At 42.9% G+C, this 13,213-nt stretch overlaps 1 protein-coding gene across 2 annotated transcripts; it reads left to right on the forward strand.

Annotated features, from left to right (window-relative positions):
* The first annotated feature begins 249 nt into the window (after positions 1–249).
* LOC109901153 (vacuolar protein sorting-associated protein 37C-like) lies at positions 250–10,876 on the forward strand. 2 transcript variants are annotated; one of them, XM_020497198.2, is made up of 5 exons: positions 250–490; positions 2,402–2,510; positions 3,821–3,992; positions 7,493–7,575; positions 7,866–10,876. In XM_020497198.2, the coding sequence occupies exons 2-5, from the start codon at positions 2,418–2,420 to the stop codon at positions 8,565–8,567; spliced, it is 1,050 nt and encodes a 349-aa protein (XP_020352787.2). In that variant the 5' UTR covers positions 250–490; positions 2,402–2,417; the 3' UTR covers positions 8,568–10,876. The 2 variants fall into 2 exon arrangements, with proteins under 2 accessions (XP_020352787.2, XP_031693659.1); XM_031837799.1 differs by having other exon boundaries at positions 250–467.
* The last annotated feature ends 2,337 nt before the right edge of the window (positions 10,877–13,213 follow it).

The raw sequence follows: 13,213 nt of genomic DNA on the forward strand, positions 1-13,213 counted from the left end.
ATGGAATAATCGTGTCACGTAGGGGTGGGTTTCCCTTCAAATCAGATGCGCGCTGGATGAAACCATTGCCCCAAGAAGTGGATCAACTGTCAAAGAAAACTGTTCATGCTATCTAAAGATTTGCTTTCAGGTTCAAGAAATTAACATTTCTCTTGTGAAAGCAGCAACTTGATCACAATATATTTTCATTTTCTTTAGTTAGAAAGGTCATTCAATTATTGACACTGCATTTACTAACCCCCCCACGGAAGCAGAAAATGGGTAATTCCAAAAATGGCAGCGGTTTCTGGTAGTGTGAAGTGAAACTTTCCAAATATTGCTGATAAAACATAGCTATTCTTTAATCCATTTTGAGGATTATCGTCGAACAGATATTGAAGAAATTATTGTTGGACTACTGCTGTACCCGACGCCAAGCAACACGATCGAATGACGTTTATTTTTTGAGGATTTGGAGATCGCGAACGGTGGGCTTTCCTCAAAGTTGACGGTAGCAAGAGTGCCTTTCATTGAATGTGATCATAACGATTGTTGTTGTCATCTCTACACGGAACTTGAACAACCCGTTAAGGCTAGCCAGCCCGTAAAATTACGTTGGATTCTTCTTTTACCGGCTATTTTCACTCAACCAGATTGCCTTGTTTGTATATTGGGGTCAGGGCTCCCGTGCCCGTTTTACGTCATCCATACATAGGTTGATGCCCGTCAATGTTGTGTGCAGTGTCGCAACGAATTTATTGATTTGCTAGCAGCATAACGTAATTAATTTTGCCCGCTAACTTGCTTTATAATGTGATAGCCAGTCTGCGTGCTGTGGCTAACTATAGCTGGTTGACAACAGTATTAGTGTTGGTTAGCTGATGGCAAGCCATCAATCAAGATAGCTAGGGTTCGTTCAGCAGGGCACAATGTTGTGGAACGTTACAAACATGCCTCTCTGACATGTAGAATAAGGAACCCCGACGACAGATATCAACAGGGGGTCAGCTCCCACTAAGCCCAGTCAAAGCTCTCTCTGTCCTGGGACCACACTGGTGGAACAAGCTTCCCCCTAATGTCAGGACAGTGGAGTCCCTGCCCATTTTATGTAAATTTATTTGAAACCCTACCTCATCAAGAGTATCTTAAATAAGAAAACAATTCCCTGCAATAGTATTTTTCTACTAGCACTGACTTTGTTTTATAACTACTTTATTGAGGGAAAATGTACTTACTATGACTGTGGTGTGTTGTCTCACCTAACTATCTTAAGATAATTGTAAGTATCTCTGGGTAAGACCATCTGCAAAATGACTAAAATGTTAAAAAAATGAATAGATCTATTGATATTTCTAACTGCAACGTTCCACAACGTTTGCCTACTGAATGTGGCCCATGTTTAATGACTAGGCAAAGATTTTTATTTATTTATTTTATTTTACCTTTATTTAACCAGGTAGGCAAGTTGAGAACAAGTTCTCATTTACAATTGCGACCTGGCCAAGATAAAGCAAAGCAGTTCGACAGATAAAACGACACAGAGTTACACATGGAGTAAAAACAAACATACAGTCAATAATGCAGTATAAACAAGTCTATATACAATGTGAGGTGAGAAGGGAGGTAAAGGCAAAAAAGGCCATGATGGCAAAGTAAATACAATATAGCAAGTAAAATACTGGAATGGTAGTTTTGCAATGGAAGAATGTGCAAAGTAGAAATAAAAAAAAGATGTAGCCAAGATAGCAAGCAGCTGAAGTAATTAAGGCCTGATCGGAATTTAGCTCGAGTCTGGTTTATCAAAGCCTAAAATGTATGTAGTAGACCTCGGCCAATAATCCGAGACATATCACAGTTTAACACCGACCGTACCGATCACTTATCGCAGGCATTTTGCTGATACCGTTCATTACGATAAGTAGCCTATTCTAGAGGAATGTGAAGCTTGAAATTACATACGTTTGCTAATATGGCTGAATATAATGGGACAATTGATGGCTACAATCATTGAACTAGTAGTAGTTGAAAGGATAGTTTTAAATAAAAACTGTGGTGCACAATGTTATACACTTATTGTTCTATTCATCGTTATCGCATCAATTCAGGCAATTTATTGCGATATGGATTTTTGTCCCCATCTCCCAGATCTAGTATGTAGTATCATGGCGGAACAATGCGATGTTAGTGCTCACATATAACTGTCAATTCAGTTATATTGTCTTGTATGATAACGCAAGATTATAGTCTAGAAAATGATTTCCCATTTAATATTTGATCAGCCTGCCTGTTCATTTATCATTTTGTGTGGATCTATTTTGTATCCTGTCAGTTTCAAGTAAAACATTTTCTCAAATGATCTATGTTCAGTAAACTGATGACATTTGACATTGACAGCTCACTTTTCCCTCCATCTGATTGACAGCGGTCCTGGCAAATCAATGGACAAGCTTCAGGACCTCAGCCAATCGGAGTTGGAGGAATTGCTGGACAATACAGAGCGGGTGGAGTCCATGGCATTGGAATCTGATGAGGTAAGCAATCACGTCTTTGCTCTGTCTCATTGTCTGTCTATTGTGTCTTATCTAGATTGAGATGTAGCCTGGTCCCAGATCTGTTTGTGCTCTAACCAACTTCTGTTGTCATTTATTATTGTCATATGCCATGTTAGGAATGACACTCACCACAGGAGTTTGCAAGACGGCATTAAAAACCGATCTAGTCGAGATGTGCCGCTCTTACTGAAATGCCTCGAGTGTTTTGTACCAGAGTAATGGGATAATGAATAGCCAAGCTTGTCTATAGGGCCTATCTCTGAGCTGAGACCTGGCTTTTTCTGTCGGGTCACACGACTTGGCTATTACTCAATGTAAGCCCTAGATTAATGATTGATCTGAGGATGGACATCTAGGTCTCATCTCACTCTGACCAGTAGCAATGTCCAGGCTCATCCTGCCATCAGCAGTTGTTTTTTGTGTGTTTTTTTTACAAGGTCATATTGACTCACTTCTCTTCCACCTTTGTCCATAGGTCCAAAACACTAACCATTGAGGTTAATTTGTTTGTCTTCACTCTTCACGTGGGGAGTTATGTTCACTTGTTCCTGGCCAACTCGTCTTGTTAGTTAAGCCGTGTTCATTTGCTGCTGTCTTGGCTAGCCAGGTCTGCCTAAAAAATGTTTTTTAGGGGACTTCCTTGTTAAATAAAGTTGAAAGTAAAAACATTGATAGAGAAAAACACATCAACAGGCGAACCTGTCCTTATCGTAGTGTAAACGCTGTCCGTGTGCTAGCTTAGCATATAGCGTTGCCTCCCTGCACTACCCTCTGACTGGGCTTGAACCTCTCCCTCGACCAACACACGTGAACGCCAGCTTGACAACGGACAAACCAGTCGAGCTATAGAGAAGGATCCAATTGGATAGCACTGTCGGCAACATTTCAAGCTAGCTGCGGAGTGAGCTCACGGCACGTTCTCATCTCCGTTACGGTAGCATGGCCCGGGACACTGGTCTCAGAAGGGAGGAGCTGGCAGCTTCTGTCAAACACAGACTGATACGTATTGCCATGATATACCAATCATAGAGTCACGTAGAGGAGGAGAGAGTAGTGCCCTAAGCAGGACTTGAACCCAGGTCGCCTGACTCCAAGACGAAAGCACTATCCACAATCCCAATAACGTTATACCAAAGATCTTAACATGCTGATCAAGGCTAGGGTCGTTATGAGAATTAGCTAGCTATGTAAGTTGACGTCCGGTCACTACAATATCTGTTGTACGTGGTCCCGGTCAAAAATACATTAAATATGATGTATTATTGACTCCTCTTCTTCCTCGTCTATAGATTCAGAACATCCAGCTGGAGAGGGAGATGGCACTGGCCTCCAACCGTAACCTGGCAGAACAGAACCTGGACATGAAGCCTCGTCTGGAGAGACAGAGAGAACATCTAGTGGAGAGATACTCTGAACTGGAGGGAGTCAGAGATACCTACAGACAACACTGTGACCAGAAAGGTGAGGGAGTCATAGAGACCTACAGACAACACTTGTGACCAGGGATGAGATGGGAGGTTATTGATGGATAATAGAGCGACAGATGAAGAAAAGCAACCTAATAGAGGAAGAGAGAGAGAGGATGTGGAAATAGAAATAACAAGATGGGGAGATGAGAGGGAGGGAGACACAGACAGATGGCAGATGTGGCAGGAACAGATTTTGGAGAGGGAGTTTGTAGTGTAGGGGTAGATGTTGTGTGGCCTGTTCAGATTCTGGACACTCAGTTGGTCTCTACTAGTCAAACACAGTGTCTGTGTCCCAAAAGCGCTCTCTCACCTATATAGTGCACTACTTAGGTAGAATAGGGTGCCATTTGGTACTAAGCCTTGGTCTCTACTGGTCAAACAGACAGACAGACAGAGCACCCCCCCCCCCCTCCTCCTCCAGGCTTCCAGATCTGGCCTGTGTGTCTGTCTGCCAGGGTCTCCCTGGATACCTTCGCATCAGCTCCCATTCCACTGCCCTCAGCGCTTTGTCAGGAAGTAGAACAGGCCGTGTGATCTGTGTACATGTGCTCCTGCAGCCTTGTTTTGTAAGCTTTTCATGAGAAACTGTGTTTGTGATGGTCTCCGTTTGCAGGGCTGGAGTTGGTGTCTGTTTGAATGTGCGCACCTGTTGTAAAGTCTGCTGTTATAGTTATGTCATGTGTTTTTCCTGAAGGTGATTAGGTAATATGGAATGCATTGTTATTTCACCCCTAAATCAGTCCTAGTGATTCACCTTGACTGGGTATTAACCTTTACTCAAACAGCATAATTGTGGGAGCCTGCCTTCAATGAGAAGTTTATCAGAGGTATTTGAAGATGCTTGAAAGTAGATTGTCCTGTTGCGTGTGTATCCATGTTTATCCAACATTGAGCTTCATGGCTGAGCTTCATGAGATTACTTTGTTCTCATTTTTAAATGCATTTAATAGGCTTGGGCGGTATCCAGATTTTCATACCATCCTTCTCTTGTCCTGGGATTTACGGTGTTACCTGCATGGCACAGAAGGGGGCACTAAGAACGCAATTACCGGAATGCTAACAAAATTAGCACAAGCAAATAGTGAAATCAATTGACGCTGTTAGCTAAATGCTAACAAGCTAATGGCAAACCTTGTTGCAAATCCAGCTCAAAGTTATAGAAGCGTAGTTGGTAACTAGCGAATGTCGTTTTTGGAGAGTGTGGACATTTATGAGAAATTGTTCAAATGGACCAAGTTGCGCTGCATGCTTTTCTGATGGAAGAGCAGCATGTGTACATGGAGCAGATGGGAGAAGAGCGGAGGACAAGGAAAAACTATAGTAGGAAGCACACGGGGGGAAAAATGTCAAACATTTAGTCGTGAATTACGTACAATTGTAACTTCATCACCTCTTGTGTGCCACATAACTGAGATTCGCCTATAGATATCGAACGCTACGGACTCACTAGCTCGCTTTCTCCCGTTGTGCTATATACAGTGAGGCAAAAAAGTATTTAGTCAGCCAACAATTGTACAAGTTCTCCCACTTAAAAAGATGAGAGAGGCCTGTAATTTTCATCATAGGTACACTTCAACTATGACAGACAAAATGAGAAAAAAAATCCAGAAAATCACATTGTAGGATTTTTAATGAATTTATTAGCAAATTATGGTGGAAAATAAGTATTTGGTCAATAACAAAAGTTTATCTCAATACTTTGTTATATACCCTTTGTTGGCAATGACAGAGGTCAAACATTTTCTGTAAGTCTTCACAAGGTTTTCACACACTGGTTGCTGGTATTTTGGCCCATTCCTCCATGCAGATCTCCTCTAGAGCAGTGATGTTTTGGGGCTGTTGCTGGGCAACACGGACTTTCAACTCCCTCCAAAGATTTTCTATGGGGTTGAGATCTGGAGACTGGCTAAGCCGCTCCAGGACCTTGAAATGCTTCTTACGAAGCCACTTCTTTTTGCCCGGGCGGTGTGTTTGGGATCATTGTCATGTTGAAAGACCCAGCCACGTTTCATCTTCAATGCCCTTGCTGATGGAAGGAGGTTTTCACTCAAAATCTCACGATACATGGCCCCATTCATTCTTTCCTTAACACAGATCAGTCGTCCAGGCCCTTTGCAGAAAAACAGCCCCAAAGCATGATGTTTCCACCCCCATGCTTCACAGTAGGTATGGTGTTCTTTGGATGCAACTCAGCATTCTTTGTCCTCCAAACACGACGAGTTGATTTTTTTACCAAGAAGTTATATTTTGGTTTCATCTGACCATATGACATTCTCCCAATCTTCTTCTGGATCATCCAAATGCTCTCTAGCAAACTTCAGACGGGCCTGGACATGTACTGGCTTAAGCAGGGGGGGACACGTCTGGCACTGCAGGATTTGAGTCCCTGGCGGCGTAGTGTGTTACTGATGGAAGGCTTTGTTACTTTGGTCCCAGTTCTCTGCAGGTCACTCACTAGGTCCCCCCGTGTGGTTCTGGGATTTTTGCTCACTGTTCTTGTGATCATTTTGGCCCCATGGGGAGAGATCTTGCGTGGAGCCCCAGATCGAGGGAGATTATCAGTGGTCTTGTATGTCTTCCATTTCTTAATAATTGCTCCCACAGTTGATTTCTTCAAACCAAGCTGCTTACCTATTGCAGATTCAGTCTTCCCAGCCTGGTGCAGCTCTACAATTTTGTTTCTGGTGTCCTTTGACAGCTCTTTGGTCTTGGCCATAGTGGAGTTTGGAGTGTGACTGTTTGAGGTTGTGGACAGGTGTCTTTTATACTGATAACAAGTTCAACCAGGTGCCATTAATACAGGTAACAAGTGGAGGACAGAGGAGCCTCTTAAAGAAGAAGTTACAGGTCTGTGAGAGCCAGAAATCTTGCTTGTTTGTAGGTGACCAAATACTTATTTTCCACCATAATTTGCAAATAAATTCATAAAAAATCCTACAATGTGATTTTCTGGATTTTATTTTCTCATTTTGTCTGTCATAGTTGAAGTGTACCTATGATGAAAGATACAGGCCTCTCTTATCTTTTTAAGTGGGAGAACTTGCACAATTGGTGGCTGACTAAATACTTTTTTGCCCCACTGTATATAGCACAACGGGAAAAACAAACACGTGACTGGCTGAACTGTTCTGGCGAACTACGCTTCATAATGTAAAATAATGTGCCCGGTGAAATGAAGAACGCAATCAGCTTTATCTCCTAACGTATTGCACAAGTTGACTGCACGTATTTACTTCAAAAAACATAAAATACATAGTTTTGATGGTATAAAAAAAAATATTAAAGTTGTCCAAATAGCCCGGTGTACGTCAGACCCATACAGTATAGCGCCCAAGCCTGGTGTTTAATAACAGGCGTGAAGCATTGTGCTGTCTGTGTCTACTGGGACTTAGAAGCTTGGCGTGACATTGGCATGTGGGAGGTGTTTATTTCTGCCCCCTCTTTCATTCTCTGCCTCTCTTGTCCCCCCCCCCCCCCCCCCCCCCCCCCCAGATGGCATCATGGGGCAGGCATCACCGGAGGGGTTGTTCTCCAGACTTCAGACAGAGGGCGCCAGCACGGAGACGGAGTCAGAGGTGAGAGGCCCGCGGTGACACACTTCTCAGGCGGACAATGAAACCGACGGATGATATTGATGACGAGTATGGGGGATGTGTATCCACCCTAAAACACAGGACCGACGACGACAAAATGGTCAACTCGTCTCTTCCGTACAGAGGATCAGCAGTTGGAATAATAATAAATAAATAATACATGTTCAGACATTGTCAATAAAGTGTGTCCATATTTACCCACATCCCTCTCTCCCCTTCTTTAACTCTCGCTCTATCTCTCTTTCTTTCTCTTCCATCTCTCTCTCCGTCAGTCTCTGGCAGATGAGTTTCTGGACGGCCAGCTGTCTCTGGACTTGTTCCTCGACCGTTTCCTCTCCCTCCGCTCCCTCGCTCACAAAAGACGGGTGCGGATAGAGAAACTGCAGGACATCCTGCGGCAGAAGAAGGAGACCGCCGCGGGCGACGCCGGCTCCGTGACGTCACAAACGAGCGCCAATCAAGACCCAGCGACGACACAGTCATCGCCATGGAATCATCATCCTCAGCAACAACAACCGCAGCAGAATTCCAATCCCAACAACCACGCTGGTTTCCAAAACGGCCCCGGTTCCGCCCTACCTTACACCCCTTACCCCGTCTCCCCTCCTAACCCGACAGCCACCTCTGCAGTATCAGGCCCAGTCCCGTCCATTCCCCCAGGTCAATTTCCACCCTACCCCAGCTCCGGCTCACCTTTCACCTCAGCGGCGGGCTACTCAGCCCGTCCTGCTTTTGGGCCTCCGGCCACTGCCTGCCCATACCCCACCCAGCCAACGTTCCCTGGTGTCCCCGGCTCAGGGTCTGCTTTCGGGCAATACAGTGCCCCCAACACCGCCCCCTACCCCTCTGCGTACACCTACGGTGGGGTTGGGGGGTATAGCTACCCCACGGGCCCTGCTCTGCCCAACTCTCAGTCGCCCACAGGCAGGCCGCAGTACAGGCCCGGGTTTGGAGTGCCACAGCCCTACTCCTGAACCTCCCTCTGCTCTCACCCCATCACTCCTCTCCCACCACACATTCTCCAGTCTCTCTCATTCACTCTTTTTTTCTGACTCTTTACCTCTCTCTCTCTCTCTCTCTCTCTCTCTCTCTCGATTTGCCTCGCTCTCTCTTGATCTGCCCCTCTCTCGCTCTCTCTCTCGATCTGCCTCTTCTCCTCCCCCTCCCCTCCTGTCATTCAAGTGCATAACTGTCTCAGGACCTCCCCTTGTGCTCCAATGTGTTAGAAACACTCTCCCATTGGCTGTCGGCCCCTTCTCTGTCTCTGTCTCTCTCTCTCTCTGTCTCTCTCCTCTCTCCTCCTATTGGCTGTCAGCCTTTTTATTCTTCTCCCTCCCTTTGTGGAATACTGAGCCAATCAAAAAAGACCTTGGCCATGTACGTTTCAGATAGAAATGGAGCTGACGTGACTCTTTATTCGACATGTCCGAGAGCCATGTTTTACATCAAATATATCTACACATCATGTATTCCTTATCAATGGTTTCACCCTGTAGCACAAGTCCATTGTGGCACTGTGTTCGGTATATGCATTAGAGTACATTTGACTTGTTCTAACACCCATATCATTCTACACCGATGTCAGATTACATGTGTTGATCATATTCGTTCGTATATGATGATAACTTAATACCCACCCGAACCAAAATGTTTTCCAGGTGCAGTTTTGTTCAGGAATTCTGTTCTGTAAACTCTTTCTTGCTCTTCGTTCTGGTTAGAAAGTACTTAAGACAATACTAAAGAAGGAAAATCCTAGGAAGTCATAGCTACTCTAGGATCTGACCATGTAATTGTATTCATTATGATCTAAAAGGCTAAACTGATCCAATATCGGCACTTAGTCTGAGAGGCTTTATGAATGCGGGCCCTGATCAGTGGTCCTTTTGGAGACTTCAATAGCCCTGTCTTCTTTCTTATTCACCTGGCTGTGCATGTAGGATGTTTGTTTCTTAGCCAAATCTGGACATCTTTACAGGTGGAGGATCTTAATCTGACCAGTTTTTCACAGCAGGAAAATAATCCTGCAGCAAAAGGACGTGAATTATTGCGTGGATTATAATTCATGGAGGGTTTTTTTTAAGGGTTGATTTTTTTTTTTATGTCAAATTGTCAGAGCGAATCAAGTCTGAAGATACAAACTTTAAAATTATTTTTTCAACCTTGAATACACTACAAGTTTGCATTTTCTGCTGTGCAGGGTGATCAAATTAAGATCCTACATCTGTATGTCCTTCAAGTTTAGCTTCCAAGTCTTTTCTTTCTTGGCAGAATGTTTTGGTTGGTTGTTTAGGTATTGTGATGCCTATTGACAATGATGTCGTTGTTTACAGAATCATATCTGTATTCTCTGTCGAGGATCATGCCTGTTTCTCTGGTATCTCCGTTTTTCTCTCCCTCCCACACGCTATAACTTCACACTCCGTTTCGTCCCCCGTCCCTGAGGGCTGACTTGGCGTTAAACTCACCTCTCGTCTTTCTCTCCTTCCCTCTCAACTCGCTCTCTCTTTCGCCCTCTCCCTCCTTCTCCAACATCTGCCTGTTGACATGAACTGATGCTTGACAATGATTGCAAATGAGGAAATTGTTTATTTCTGTAAGTTCACTTCCAGTGAGAATATGTGATTTGTATAAATGATTAAAGAGATGTTGTTGATAACAAGGGACTAATGGTCTGCACCCAAAATGGAAACCTATTCCCTTAGGCCTCTGGTCAAAAGTAGTGCACTATATAGGGGAAGTGGGTGCCATTTGGGACTGATCTGCCTGCTTTAGCTCAGAAAGCACAGGATGAGAGAGCTGTGACGGGGGTACTACAACGATTCATACCGCCTTCATGACGGCTCATACAGCATTCATAGACACTTATGTTATCTTAGTCATGAGAACCCTAGTGGTCTTAAACTGAGTGTTACTACATTGGTTGCCATCACGCTCTATGAAGGCGTTATGTAGCGCCTATGTAGGGCCTCTTCATCAGGTTAACTGGTTGGAATGACTGGTCTATGACCAGGGGGCAGTGTCTTACTGGTATTATCACACTACTACTGTTCCAAATGGCACCCTACCTCCTACTGAATGCACTACTTTTGACCAGAGCCCTATGGGCAGGGAATATGGTTCTGTTTGGGACGTGACTAAAAGAAGGAAAAGATGAGTCAGAAATTTAGAAGCCCAACGGAGATACGCAGCATTAATAAGGGGGAAATAAAAATACAAGCTTGGAGGCTGTTTTAAGTTTCTTATTTTTTTGTGTGAATATTATTAAACACTGAACTTGATCTAATAGCTGTGTTCTCACTCATAATTTTAAAAATATTTTTTATCTACTTATCTTTTTTATTTTCTCTCGTGTTGGGAGAAAATAAAAATACCACGGTAGCTGTCTCATGCGGGGCGAAAGTTAGTTTTGACTGTTCTTACAATTCAAGTCGGATAGAACTTGATTGAGTTTCATTGATTTGATCTGAAAGGTGTGGGCTTTGCTTGTGTTGTCTCAAACAGAGCTTAATATCAGGTCTTCCTTCCCGCTCTCTGATTGTGATTATCTTTTTCTGATGTGGGCTGAGAAGACCGAACCAGGGAGATGACACAGAAGAGAGAGCGACGGACCCCTGGGGGAAAGGAGGGCACTGGAGGAAAAACTCCCACATAAACCTATCAAATATTCCACCTCAGTGATTATTTTGATCAATCAATTGTTGTGGAACGATTTCTGTAGCCTATAATGTATGTGAAGTCAGTTAAAGTGTAGTAGTCACTAATCTACCAAACAGTACAGTAGGTGCATGTAGGCTTAATGGTACAGTTACTGATAGACAAACGAAGAATACATATAATCTCAAATCCATACTGTTAACAGAACGGTTTATACAATTTGAGAATTTATATATTTTTTTTGTCAAACAACTTGTGCGGGGAAGGCGGGATGGTCCTAAATTGCTTCGTATATTCAAAGTACGGGGAGAAGTGTCTCATAGAGAGAGAACGGGGGTGGACGATCATTTTTACGGGGCTTTCTACACATCTACGGCTCGGTAAACCAGATACTAAAGATGAGAGAAAACGAGAGCGATAGAGGGTGGGAGTGGACGGGTGTGAACGAACAGAAAAGTTGAGTAATGGTTGAATTAAGAAAAGAAAAGTAAACGTGAATTAAGTACAGCGCCTCCAGAAAGTATTCATAACCCCATTACTTTTTCCACATTTTTTTTGTTACAGACAGAAATGTAAATGGATAACATTTCGACTTTTTTTTGTCACTAGCCTACACACAATACCCCATAATGTAAAAATAGAATAATGTTTTTCTTTTTTTGTGGGGGGGGGACAATTAGTAAAAAATATATATAAAAAATCTGAAATGTCTTTGTGTCAATAAATATTCAACCCCTTTGTTATGACAACCAAGTTAAACAAGTTCAGGAGTAAAAATGTTCTTAGCAAGTCGCATGGGTTGCACTGACTCACTCTGTGTGCAATAATAGTCTTTGACATGATTTTTGAATTACTACTTCATCTCTGTCCCCCACACATTCAATTATCGGGCAGTGAATTTCAAACACATATTCAACCACAAAGACCAAGGAGATATTCCAATGCCTCGCAAAGCAGGGCACCTATTGGTAGATGGGTAAAAAAATATAATTAAAAGCAGACAATGAATATCCCTTTGAGCATGGTGAAGTTATTAATTACACTTTGGATGGTGTATCAACACACTGAGTCACTACACAGATACAGGCGTCCTTCCTAACACAGTTACAGGGTTGAATGTCTGTGATAGGTGAAAACTGATGATGGATTAACATTGTAGTTGCTCCACAATACTAACTTAATTGACAGAGTGAAAAGAAGGAAGCCTGTACAGAATACAAATAGTTCAAAACATACATCCTGTTTGCAACAAGGAACTAAAGTAATATTGAAAAAAGAAAAATGGCAAAGCAATTCACTTTTTGTCCTGAATACAAAGTGTTATGTTTGGAGCAAATCCAGTACAACACATTACTGAGTACCACTCCCCATATTTTCAAGCATAGTGGTGGCTGCATCGTATTATGGGTATGCTTGTAATTGTTAAGGACTGGGGAGTTTTTCAGGATAAAAAATAAACGGAATGGAGCTAAGCACAGGCAAAATCCTAGAGGAAAACCTGATTCAGTCTGCTTTTCACCAGACACTGGGAGATGAATTCACCTTTCATCAGGACAATAACCTAAAAACACAAGGCCAAATCTACACTAGAGTTGTTTTACCAAGACAGTGAATGTTCCTGAGTGACCGTTACAGTTTTCACTTAAATCTACTTGAAAGTCTATGGCACGACCTGAAAACGGTTGTCTAGCAATGATCAACAACCAAGTAGACAGCTTGAAGAAGTTTGAAAAGAATAATGGGCAAATGTTTCACAAACAAGGTGTGGAAAGCTCTTAGAGACTTACCCAGAAAGACTCTCAGCTGTAATCGCTGCCAAATGTGCTTTTTACAAAGTATTGACGCAGGGGTGTGAATATTATGTGAATTTTTGTGTTTCATTTTCAATCAATTAAATACAATAAAACCAAACAATTCTCACTTTGTCCCTATAGGGTATTTTGTGTAGATGACTGAAAAGTCATCC

The sequence above is a fragment of the Oncorhynchus kisutch genome, linkage group LG12 (assembly GCF_002021735.2).
Source record: "Oncorhynchus kisutch isolate 150728-3 linkage group LG12, Okis_V2, whole genome shotgun sequence".
Lineage (NCBI taxonomy): Eukaryota > Metazoa > Chordata > Actinopteri > Salmoniformes > Salmonidae > Oncorhynchus > Oncorhynchus kisutch.